The 12,315-nt window shown below is 38.5% G+C and overlaps 2 protein-coding genes and 1 non-coding gene across 19 annotated transcripts in view; 2 read left to right on the top strand and 1 right to left on the bottom strand.

Moving 5' to 3' along the window:
• mark2a (MAP/microtubule affinity-regulating kinase 2a) overlaps positions 1-5,106 on the top strand; it is a 47,149-nt gene extending 42,043 nt beyond the window's left edge. For 14 of the 17 annotated variants that reach the window (XM_053478329.1, XM_053478342.1, XM_053478341.1 and 11 more), the window contains 3 exons: positions 82-108; positions 2,956-2,994; positions 3,544-5,106. In XM_053478329.1, the coding sequence (XP_053334304.1) occupies positions 82-108; positions 2,956-2,994; positions 3,544-3,979 (502 nt within the window). In that variant the 3' untranslated portion in view covers positions 3,980-5,106. The remainder of the gene's footprint in view (positions 1-81; positions 109-2,955; positions 2,995-3,543) is intronic. The other 3 variants (XM_053478328.1, XM_053478334.1, XM_053478336.1) reach the window with 3 other exon arrangements.
• Positions 5,107-7,862: 2,756 nt separating this feature from the next.
• trnav-cac (transfer RNA valine (anticodon CAC)) lies at positions 7,863-7,935 on the bottom strand. The gene has a single exon. It is a non-coding gene; the product is annotated as a tRNA-Val (tRNA).
• Positions 7,936-8,445: 510 nt separating this feature from the next.
• zgc:77262 (uncharacterized protein LOC402952 homolog) lies at positions 8,446-11,793 on the top strand. The gene is made up of 2 exons (XM_053479102.1): positions 8,446-8,527; positions 9,503-11,793. Exon 2 carries the CDS (start codon positions 9,572-9,574, stop codon positions 10,550-10,552), a length of 981 nt encoding a protein of 326 aa, XP_053335077.1. The 5' UTR covers positions 8,446-8,527; positions 9,503-9,571; the 3' UTR covers positions 10,553-11,793.
• The last annotated feature ends 522 nt before the right edge of the window (positions 11,794-12,315 follow it).

Here is a 12,315-nt window from a genome sequence, read left to right as displayed (position 1 = left end):
TTTTTTTTTCATATTTGCTGTTTTTAATCTTCACATTTCAGAATACATTTTTTTCTTCCCTACCTTTTTCCCCCTTTATAGAAATCTCTCATTCAGATTCCCCAGAAGGTAGGCAACACAATAACCCTTGACTCATCGCAAAAACTCTTTTATGTACGCTCTTTTTTTCCTTCTGTCGTCTTTCAATGCAAGAGATTTTTTTTCTGGATATATTGTACATCTCTCTACAGTTTTGCCTGTCACTAATGCCCTGCGCCCATTGCCCAGCTCGCTCCTTCTCCAGTCTTTTCCTCCTTCCCTCGCTTCTACTCCCTTCGTGAATAACTCTGATCCCTTTTCCATTCACATCTCACCCTTTTGTTGGGGCTATTGACTCCGGTCATTGTTTGCTGTGCCTCCGACCTCGTGAAAAGTTCTCCTGTGCCATAGTCTGTGCTGTTTTCATGCAAATCTCCTACAATGCAGTTAAGTAACTACTATCACCGACTCCTTTAGGTCACATGCTTCAGATGAAAATGCAACTCTGAAACCTGACAAATCTATTACTGAAGTGTCCTAATGGCTTGAACTAAACCATCTGTTTGGGAGCTGATACACTGCTTTTTTTTCCCCTGTGTTCTGGCCTCGTCTTGTCCGCCCTGGGTTTATTCGCCTTCTCACCCTCTCGGAGTCAGTATGCACGCACCTCACCGCGCCTCCTTATACAGCTGCCAAACACATTTAGGAAAGAATAATGCAAGACATGTGACAGAATGCGTATAAATAGTCATTTCTTTCGATGCAAAGTGTGTAATACATTGAATGCGTTTCAAAAAGAACCAACTTATTGGAAAATACGTTATACATACGAGACATATGAGCGTTTTAATGGCAGGCATAATAGCAGCAGCTTTTCATACATTCAGTCATCTCATCTCATCTCTAGTTCATTTAAGCTTCGTCAGCTAACCACGATATTCAAATTTAAACAACCACAAAATTTAAGATTCAAAACCTTTCTGTCTAAAATTTAAAGACGACTCTAATTAATGTTCCTGACATCCTTTCTCTAGAGAAAACAATGTATGAAATGCGAGTGGTCACTAAAGCCACGGCCATAATGCCAGGTGTGTGTCACAGCTGTTTACGTCTGAGCTGATCACCTAGAGTGCATGACGTGAGGAGTTTAGAGAACAGAAAGCAAAAAATATATATATCAGAAAGGGGCTTTACAAACAGCTGACGCTGAGAACTTGTTAGTGTAAACATGTGATTTGAATGCATTATGACCAATCAGATTAGAGAAAACAACAGTACTGTGGTATTCTAATAATACAAGGGGTGTTTAAGACAAACATAAAATGTAATCAAGTAAAGGTGAGGGTGTGCGCTACTCCTTGAAGGTTGAAGGCTTTGAGAGAGGAGGCTCTACGGGATATGTGGTGGAGGGACTTTTGCAGCAACGCTTTCTGGCTTACGCTTCCCCGATCTCTGCCATGAGGAAATGGAAGTGGTTCACCAACGCTATTTATGTGCTGATATATTTATTGCCCTTTTATTCTCTTCGTTCCCAAGCCTGCTAATGCTTATTTAAATTCACTGTTGAAGAAAATGTCTAGAGCTTGATAAGTTTTTAAAGTTGTAGTACATCATAATTCTGGTTAAAGTAAGATTAACCTGGTAACCTATTAAAATTGGTTAATTGATATTCTCATTGTGGATGTAATATCAAAGTACCATTGAACATACAATTTTAAACAATTTGTATTTATTTGAATCCTATTATGAGAAAAAAACAACAGATAGTCGGCTAGTAAACCAACACATCTTTGTAATTTAGTCTTGATTTTGTGGTATGCTGTGATAAGTGCCCCGTCCCCCCCACACCCACACACACACACACACACACACACACACACAAACACACTAGAAAATCAGACCAATATCAATGACAGTCAAGTCACTTTTTCTTCAACCAAGTTAGATGCAAATTTATTTTAAGTTTCAATAAATATATTTATATTTTTTATTAATTGTGTGTGATATGCAATACTGTTCAAAAGTTTTAGGAACCGCGTTATCTTTTGTACAAAGTGTGCTATATATCTAATATTGTGTACAAAACCATTTACTGTTTCAAAACATACTTTAAAAATAAATAAATAAATAACATTAGAGGCATACAAACATTCTACAGTAGAAAAAGCAACATGCTACATGACAGACCAGATTTCAGATGTAAACCAAAAAAAATAAAAACCTAATGTAAGCTCCTGGGTTTTGTAAATAGAAATGAGCGAATGTGACTAAGTTACCATAAGAACTCTGGCATATTCTCCAGCACGGTTAGTAAAATCTAACAGCTGTTTTACTTCTAGTACTGTGCAAAAGTCTTAAGAAAAACTTGTACAAAGCACACTAAAAAGAAATAAAATAAACATTTGGTGTAAAAACTCTTTTAAATGAAAAAAATCAATAGGGTTAGATGCAGATTTGAGAAGTTTTATAAGTAAAACGGCTGTTAGGTTTTACTGAGGGTGCTGGAGAATACGTTTCTGAGTTCGTCTGGCCACTTTGTCACACTTTCTGCTTTATATTTTCATGCAAACCACAGGAGTGTACTTTAGTTTTTTTTGTTGTTGTTTGTTTTCATATAATAAATATATAAAAAGATAATACGGTGCCTATGACTTTTGCAAAGTACTGTACATTTCACTCTAAGATTATTATTTTTTTATTTTCAGGGCTTGCGTCCACCCTTTTAAGTTCGATTAATCTATTGTTACGCAAACTATCCGCTTAAGTTCAGTGGTACTTTAATATTATTCAAATCTATTATTATTTAAGAAAATCTAATATCTTAGCAGGAGGATGTAGCCAGAGGTTTAGTAATACAGATGTTAGTTTTGTTTAATGGCCAGTAACAAGAACATGAGAAGTGATTAATAGACTAAACTTGTGCCGGTTTTCTTTGAGGAGCCCGTATGAGGGAGAGGGTCGAGATGAGGCCAGCAGGTGAGGACATCAATTAAGTAATGATCATTACAATGTTTAAACATGATCAATACATTGGGTGTGATTGGTTATAGCTCCTAATTTGTCTTTAAGTTATAATTAATCCTTTCTAAAAACCTTTTAATGAATTGAACTATAGGTTGGACTTGGATCTAGAGACTTGCAGGGTTGATTATTAAATTTCACCCATTTATTCATAATATATAAGCTTTATTACTAGTCAGCTTAATGATTTTAGTGTATGCTTTTTTTTCTGTAGTTTTTCTTTGTTTTTATTAATTTAAATAATTTTTGTAAAAAGGATGCCAAAGTGGTTTGACTGCATTGTAGCTCTGCATCATAATGTCACATTTTATTTCGCAATCGTGTCATGTTTTCCTGTTTACAATTCAAATGGTGTAATGTATGCATTCTTTTAAGTATGTGAACTTTGCTTCAGTGGAGGTAGTTGTGCAGTTCTAAATCACGTCACGTTTACTGTGTCTTTTTCTAATCTGTTCTCTGTGCATTCATCATGTCCTTTGTCTCCTCTCATCACCTCTACCTAAGACCCATGTTGAGCACTGCAGAAAAGCAGGAGAAAGGCGTCCAGGGATCAACGGTGGATGAAAACAGGGACTCAGTGTCATCCTCCTCTCCAGTGTCCAGCACGCCGTCCTCCACCCAGTCCTCCAAGGATGTCAAGCCGCGTTCGCTGCGCTTCACCTGGAGCATGAAGACCACTTCGTCCATGGAGCCCAACGAGATGATAAAGGAGATCCGGAAAGTCCTGGACTCCAACAACTGCGATTACGATCTCCGCGAGCGCTTCATGCTGCTCTGCAAGTCAGGGAATCCTTCGCACGACGACTTCGTCCAGTGGGAGATGGAGGTGTGCAAGCTGCCACGCCTCTCCCTCAACGGCGTGCGCTTCAAACGCATCTCGGGCACCTCCATCGCCTTCAAGAACATCGCCTCCAAGATCGCCAACGAGCTTAAGCTGTGAGCATTGAAATTATGTGATTTGGGGATGAAGCTAAAAACCTAACTTTGGCAGATGAGAGAGCTGGAGCCCAGATGTGCGTTAGGAGAAAATGGACAAAGTGGCGCCATCAGAAGCGGGGACAGTGAAGTGGTTAAAGATTGTAAATGATGCAGGATGGTTAGCACAGTCGGGCGGGAGAGGTTGGCGTGTGTATAGATGTTTTGAGGGCCGCCTTGATTTTATTTAAATTTTTTATTTTTTTGGTGGGAGGTGTTTCCTTGGTTTGGGTTTTCTGTCCCCACATCACCCTCCCCCCACACACCTGTATTTTGTTGTCATCATTTATTTGTGGCAATTTTGTTTTGTTTCCAGTTTTGTGGTTTCTCCTTGCTCTGTTCAAACAGTATAGTGATGGAGGAAGGACTTTATGTAATTATTGAACTGAAAAGTGTTTGCTGGTTATTCTTATACTACAAACTCGAAAACCAGCAACTGTCTCAACACGCTGTAATCCCCAATCCCCAACGTTACTTGATTTTCTTACTTCCAGTTCCAGATTACTGTTTATGAACAGAGAGGTAGATTGGTGGTTCTGACACTGAATGTACAGCACGCTTAGTGATGAGTAACTGAGACTGAAGTACTACGCACACTTTATTAGAGCCATAGTGGAATCTGAATATTCACTCATCTTGCTGTGGTTCACATTCTCAGCCTTTACACTCACGTGTACATCACAGTAATGTGTCTGGTCTGATCTGATCTGATCTGGTCTGGTCTGGTCTGGTCTGGTCTGGTCTGATCTGATCTGGTCTGGTCTGGTCTGGTCTGGTCTGGTCTGGTCTGGTCTGGTCTGGTCTGGTCTGGTCTGGTCTGGAAAAGTGCAGACTTGAACCTTCAGTGCTCCGAAGGTGGATCAGCTTTCAGCACTCTAAGCCCAAATAGGTTTATTTCTTTTCCTGCTGCACGGGTCATATCTCAAAAAAAAAAAAAAAACTAATTAAGGGCCAATTAAGTAATTATTGGTGGATTGTAGTGTAATTAAGAGTTGCTGGTTGGTTTCAATGTGCTGCACTGGAATGAGTCTGTGTTTTGTTGCCTTTTTTTCTGGAGAAGATTATATTATAAGAATAAAAAAAGTTGAATGATTTGTCTCTTGTTTTGCAAGGTTTTTATGTGTGTATGGTTTATAGTATAAGGTGTGGCATGTAGTAAGTAAATTGTATTCATTACTAAAGAAATGCTATATCATTACCTAACTATGCTAGTCAAATTGGCTTTTATTTATGAAGCTGGATTTCAAGTTCAAGTAGGCTTCATTGTCACTTCAACCATATACAGTTAGTACACAGTGAAACGAAACAACGTTCCTCCAGGACCAAGGTGCTACATGCAACATTAATTTACAACATAAATTAACAGAGAGGCTAAACTAGCTAACTAAGAGGCCTAGTTAGCTGGCTAGCAGAGACATGTCAGATAGTCCTAACATAAATTACAACATAAATTAACAAAACCTAACTAACTAGTGAAGACTATCTGCAGGTTTTACAGACAACATATGAATTGTTTTATTCAAAAACTCGATGTGCCCGCGAATTCGTTCACATAGAATTTAATTGCACTCTCACAATCGTGTGTAAAAAAAAAAAAAAAAAAAAAGGGAATCTGTTGAATTTTGGAACTAAAATTTTTGTTAGCGTGAAATGCGCACAATGAAGGTGTGAATTTCGTTTAAGTAGATTTTAATTGCACACTCAAATGCGTATTTAAAAATGTACAGCACCATTGTTGAATTTTGTTATGAAACAATGATTTGTTCAAGGTCGATAATAACTTTTTTTTTTTATGATATAAGGGTGTCTTCTATTTAAATTCTCTTCCCATGGGCTGAGTGCAATGACACAAAGGCTCTATTTTACCTCAAGCTCGGCTAAATACACCTGGGAAATCCCCATTAAAATTTGTTGAGTAGTTTTTACATGATGCGTTCACAGACAGACACAAAATTTTCAAGAACCATCTTGATGTGTTCTAGTACTCATCTTGCATCCCCCAAATTATAAATTTCTTTTTGCAGATTGTTTTTATCTTCAATATACAGTGCATTCGGAAAGTATTCACAATAATTGACTTTTTCCACATTAAGCTACCTTTTTGCAAACAAAACCCCAAAGAGTTTGTTTGAAATCTTTGCAAATTTATTACAAATAAAAAATAATAATTAAAAAAACATGTACATAAATATACACAGCACTTGCCATAACATTCAAACTTGAACTCAGGTGCATCTGTTTCTGCTGATGTTTCTTCAACTTCACAGGAGTCCACCTGAGGTAAATGTAATTGATGTGACATAATTTGAAAGGGCGCACACACATGTCTATATAAAGGTTCCACAGTTAACAGCATGCAGAGCCCAAACCAAACCAAGTCCAAGTTATTATCTGTAGACCTCTCAGACAGGATTGAGCAAGGGGACAGAAACATTTCTGGATTACTTGGACACTCACTAATGAGAATCATGAATTAAAACCTCAACTGATAGACCTTAAATCATATAATTTGTGTAAAGATTGTGTTAACAAATAACTTAGGTTTCTACAAAGAGCCTTTGGTGGCATTGGGGTAATATAATAACCTCATAGCTTTTAGTTCTGGAGAACTACACTCTTTTAAATTGATTTGGTTAATAACTGTTTGTATAGATATACTGTATAATTACCCTTTATTTACTCACTGACACACAGCATAACATCAAAACAAAAATCATCCTGTCAAATCTGGGACATAAATGCTCTTATTACCACATGTTCTTAAGTCATGGCCACGCAGACCTGGACATTGCATAGTGCAGGATAAAAACAATGGGTTAAGTCTTAGCCTTAGCAAGAGCTCATAAAGGACCTGAGAAAAATAACCTTAGGTTAAGAATGTCTTGTTCATGTCTGAATGTGTCTTCTGTCAGTCATTTTCTTAAGACTATACATAGACCACCTAGAATCCTGCAGGCAGAGATTTGTGAACAAATGTTTTTTCGACACTGCAGTGAGTCAGCTTCCACAGGCCGGGGTTACTCTTCCTCCTTGTACAAGGTGCCATTTTTTTTTTCTTCTTAGTCATGTTTGTCCTAAATTTATGGATATGATTTAGATTGCTTTCAAAGCATTAAAATGAAACAGCTGAGTTTCAACTAATTTTCATTTAAAATAGCCTAAATGAGAAACTGAAATCTACAAGGCCCCTTGGGTGAGAAGGAAAATATTTGAAAAGAAAAACGAAATTCTGTGGATAATGTCTTACTAAGTCTGCAACTTCACCCATTGTTTTTATCCTGTACTATGCACAGTCCAGGTTACCGGTAGTAGAGGAGTTTTTAATGAAACGCATAACTGGGCCAAGGGCTGCACATTGTCCATACAAACTTTTCATCGTGTTAAATCCATTTCCAGTATATAGGCCTGTCCTCTTGACACTGGTGTTTCAGGTCTCAGAATAACTGCCTGGGAGGGTTGCCGAGATGGCCGCAGAGAGGACGGGCTACTGGGAGGAATTCGCCTGGCCTTAGCATGGAAACCATGGCAACCAGAAACATACTATAGATAGAAAAGTAGAACCATTTAAAAAATGCTGCAACTTTTTTTACATCATACCCCACTGTAAAGTGTGCTTACCCGTAATGAAGATTAAATAAAAAGCTATGAAATAAACTGACTTGTGACGATATGGAAATTTTACCCTAAAGGAATATAGTACTATATAGCAATAACTTGTAATTATTGAATAATGAGTTATAAGTAACAATTTTTCTTTATTATTTGTTGTTGATAGCTTTTGCTAAAATTCGGACCTACTATTTTAAAAAGATAAATTAAAAGTCGAGGGGGGACCAAAAACAATCCTGTGTTTCCGCCCGGTTTCGAACCGGGGACCTTTCGCGTGTGAGGCGAACGTGATAACCACTACACTACGGAAACTGCGATACGATAGGGGGAACATAATATGGTATATAAACAAACAATATAATGAGAATAGTACTATTTATAGAATTATGTTTTTGCTACTACAAAACTGTAATTTAACTTTTGTTAAAAACATATATAATTAAAACAACAGCATCCCGAAGATTTACAACAATACATTTCACTTGATGCAGATGAGGGGGGCCACCACTAGGGAGCGATAGTTAAATGCAAGCAATCACTCACCACGAGCTAGGGAAAAACGGTTCCAAAGATTTGGGAGTCGATTTAGAGTCGACTCCGGATCATTTGTCTTGATGATTCAATTTAGATTATGACAATATTAATAATATTAGTAATGATATTATTAATAAGAAAGATGATAATAATAATAATAATAATGTTTTTTATGCCTCCATAACTCTGTATTTATGTATCGTTGAATATCTGAGGTTGAGCCAAATCAAAGCGTAGGAGTCGATTCCAAGTCATGATGCCTGAGAACGGTGAATCGATTTATTTAAAATTAGATTCACATCCATACAGCTAAAGAAATCCTGACAACAAGAAGGAACCAGTGGGTATTTGTTGTAGTCTTGCTTTCGCGGTAAGTTTTTATCTCCTAAATGTTTTAATTTTGTTACTATTAAACATGCACATGATTTCCTTATAATTCTGGCATGCACACACACATATATAAATTCAGTTGCTGAATTTTTTAAAAGATTAGCTAAATAGCTAAGCTAGCTGGAATTTGTCTAACGTGGAGTGTTTGTTTATTTGTGTATGTTTATGTAACGTTTGTTCATTAAAAAAAAACAGATTGTAAAAGGTATTGAAAGTCTGTATTTGCAGTATATTTTGTATCTTCTGATGGGCAGGCTGTAGCTAACACTGTAAGGCTAGCTAAAGCACAATAGCAGATGTTATGCTAGCCGAGATGTAGCCGTTTAATTGTGTGCGGAGACGACGTGGAATAAATTTATTTAAGTTTTTGTTTATGAGAAAGCTGCTTGTGTCGGTTAATTGTGTAAAATATGACAAAAAAATAAATATCAAGTCAACTGTTCGGCCATTTTGTGGAGAAAAAACGTGCAGTTAATCCTGTGGTGCTAGCTCTCTGTTTTTTTCGGGGGGAAGTACCCAATCCATGCTTATGAAGTCACCCAGTGACGTCATCAACCGAGCTGGATATCCATTACACTGTCTTTGTGTCATTATATAAATGTGTATATATATTTTTATATAAAAAGTAATGACCGCACTAATGTCTGTTTAATGTCCGAATCATTGTCTTTATTTATTTTGATAGAAATCAATAAAAGTTCTCCAAATAAACAAATTTTTCAATGCAGAACTATGGTTCTGAGGGATGCACATACTTTTAAACAATAGATTTTTGTTTCTTAAAACATTGGCTCGCGCAATAAATTAATAAGTCAATTTTAGAGAAGATTAATCAAAACCTCCTGGTTTGAGCCTAAAACCGCACAAAAATCTCACAAGATAAGAGCTGCCGCTAACACTGTCATTTGGTGAAAATGTAATCTTATTTCTGTCATCTTTTTTTTTTGCTTTTTAGGGGCTGTGCGCCGTTGCCAAGGAACCTGCTTAGCCTGTTTTGAATCTCATCGTCCCAGCATCCGTAAAAATGGTCAAGATATTTGTTGGTAACGTAGCTTCGGCCACCACGGAAGCTGAACTGCGAGCGTTGTTCGAACAGCACGGTGTCGTGTCCGACTGTGACATCCTGAAGAACTACGGCTTCGTGCACATGGACGAGGAGGAAGCGGCCCAGAAAGCCGTCGCTGCTTTGCACAAGCACGTTCTCAACGGCTCGCGCATCACTGTCGAGTACGCAACTACCAAGGTGCGCAACGCCACCAAGATCTACGTTGGCAATGTGCCTGAGGGTGTCACGGCCTCAAAAATCAAGGAGCTCTTCCAGCCATATGGCAAGGTGGTGGAGTGTGATATTGTGAAGAATTATGCATTTGTTCATATGCAAAGGGAAAATGAGGCCTTGGAGGCCATCAGGGAGCTTAATCATACAAAATTGGAGGGTCAGAAAATCTTTGTGTCCCTCTCTCGCAGTAATCAAGCCAAAAATAGCAGAGGAGATGACTATTTCCCACCTCCTCCCCATCACTATCCGCCCCATCCTCCTTACCTGCCCCCACGTCCTCCACTCGGCGATTTCTATCCGCCTCGGGGTCGTCTTCCGCCGCCACCACTTCCGCCACCGCCTCCCCGCTCCTACTATGACCGCGAAGCATACGAGAGGGGTGGTCGCCACGACCCGTATGCCGCCGCCTCGCATTTTTACGACCGGGACCCCTATGAGCGGCGTCCTCCGCCTCCGCAGCGACCCCCCTCACCTCCCGTTGCACCTCGTTACTACCGAGAGCGCAGCCCTTTGGGCAATCGTCGGTCTCTGCTGCCTCCGCCGCCCCCACCGCCACCGCCTCCTAGCTACATGCGCGGCTATGCTCGTGGTGCTTCGGCCTCCGCACTTCCTCCCCCGTCCTCTGCCGCGGCCTCCGGCTATCAGCGTTATTCGCTCGGCTCAGGCTTTGATAAAGATGATTACATGGAGGACAAGTACAGCAATGGCTTTGGCCGTGGCTACTAAGTTTGCTTTGTTCAGAGAGTCTATGTGTCTCCCTTTTTGTATAAGGGAAGCTAATAAACAGGGACGTATCTGCAGGAATTAGGAAATATTTCATGACGCTTGTAGCTAATTTTCACAATAGGTATAGCGCAGCTAATTTTCTGTTAAGCGTATTTGTTAGCATATTAGAAAACTGTTAAATGCTGATTTAAGTCAGAATCTGGACAGGATTTTTTTTTTATAATGTATAAAGGATGTCGGTGTTTTCCATTTGGAGGGGATCTTTTCGCAATGAATTTGAATTAGGTCTTTCATAATTTTTTTTTTTATTGAAGTAGAATGTTTTGCATGTGTGTCAGTCTAGATTGTGAGGGACTGCCTAGTACTAATAAGTGCGTTATCATTAATATTATTCTTTTTTTTCTTTTTTTTTCAGGAGCTTAACATACTCCTTATTTAAATCAACCCTAGCCCACACCAGCATGGTTACATATTTTTACAACTTATAGGCATGTGTGATTTTTTTTTTTTAAAACATAGACTTGCATGGTTAAGAAAAGTAGGCCTCTAAATTGAGGATTAACAACATTCTTATGGATGGCTTTGACTTAGCTATGTTGCATTCCATAGTTGTGACTTGCGTAAGAAAGAAAGTGAAGGAACAGGGAGAATGTGTTTAAATTATGTGGTAGTGGTCAGAGCTGGGGAACATGATCATCCAATCGCATCTTAACAGCCGCCCGAGCACGACATCGACTCGACACACAGCGCTTGGAAACGACGTCGCCTTCTAGGAAAAAGCAGCGTCAACTAAAGGAAACTCGGGAGAAACTCGACCATCCGCTTCATAAATCAAAAACTACTACAACGTAATCGGTAATGCTCCTATAAAATTGTGTCCAGCCCAGTAATCGTGCACACAGACTTTCTTGATATTCAAGACGTTCTAACATCTTAATACACTGGATCTGCTTGTGATTAAAAACAGTTACCAAACCTCAAATATTGTAGCCAACCCTACGTGTTATGGTGTCTCCTACGTTCCTTTTGTAAACACCCTTTTGTTAAAATGTACCTCTGAAAGCGTATATATCTCAACTGTGGATGCAAACCGATGTCTTCTTAAATGGGTAAGCTCTTTAACAGGTGTCCGACCGCAAGTCGATTTCTGTGCGTGCTGTGATTACTTTAGCAAAAAATTCAGTTATGTGCTAGCAGTCGCTGTCTCTCCAACCGATTCAATAAAACATCGACTGATCTGACTATCGTTTTTTTCCGCTGTACCGTTTTTTTTTGTGTTCGCACACATTTCCTGTCTTTTTTCGCACTCTTGTTTCGTACAAGTGATCATTCTTGCAAATAAAGGCAAAAAATAAGCTCCTAATAAATAATCTAGTAGGGACAAATAGTACTCCAAATTTTTCACAATTTCTGCTATTACTCTACTGCCCTGTCTTAATCCCTGGCCAAAATTTTTATATATGTATTTGTATTACTAAAAGCATTTGTAGATAACTCTGATCCTATATATGAAATACAGGTAAGTTACACAAACAGGTAAGTAATACTGTGAAGAATGTATGGTTTTAAATGAACACTTCCATCATGTTTAAAGCACCCATGTCAAATTTGTTTTCCTCTCACATACAAGTCATCAGATTGTCATAGGCAAGTGTTTCTAAAGTAATTTTTTTTGTTTTTATTTTTTTGTGTCCTTTTTTCTGTGTGCCTAATGTGTGTATGTCAGTAATAAGACAACACCCCATAAAAAATATAAAAAGAAT

The sequence above is a fragment of the Clarias gariepinus genome, chromosome 19 (genome assembly GCF_024256425.1).
Source record: "Clarias gariepinus isolate MV-2021 ecotype Netherlands chromosome 19, CGAR_prim_01v2, whole genome shotgun sequence".
In the NCBI taxonomy this organism is placed as follows: Eukaryota; Metazoa; Chordata; class Actinopteri; order Siluriformes; family Clariidae; genus Clarias; species Clarias gariepinus.
Note: the sequence above shows the minus strand (reverse complement) of the source record. Positions and strands in the feature narration are given on the sequence as shown.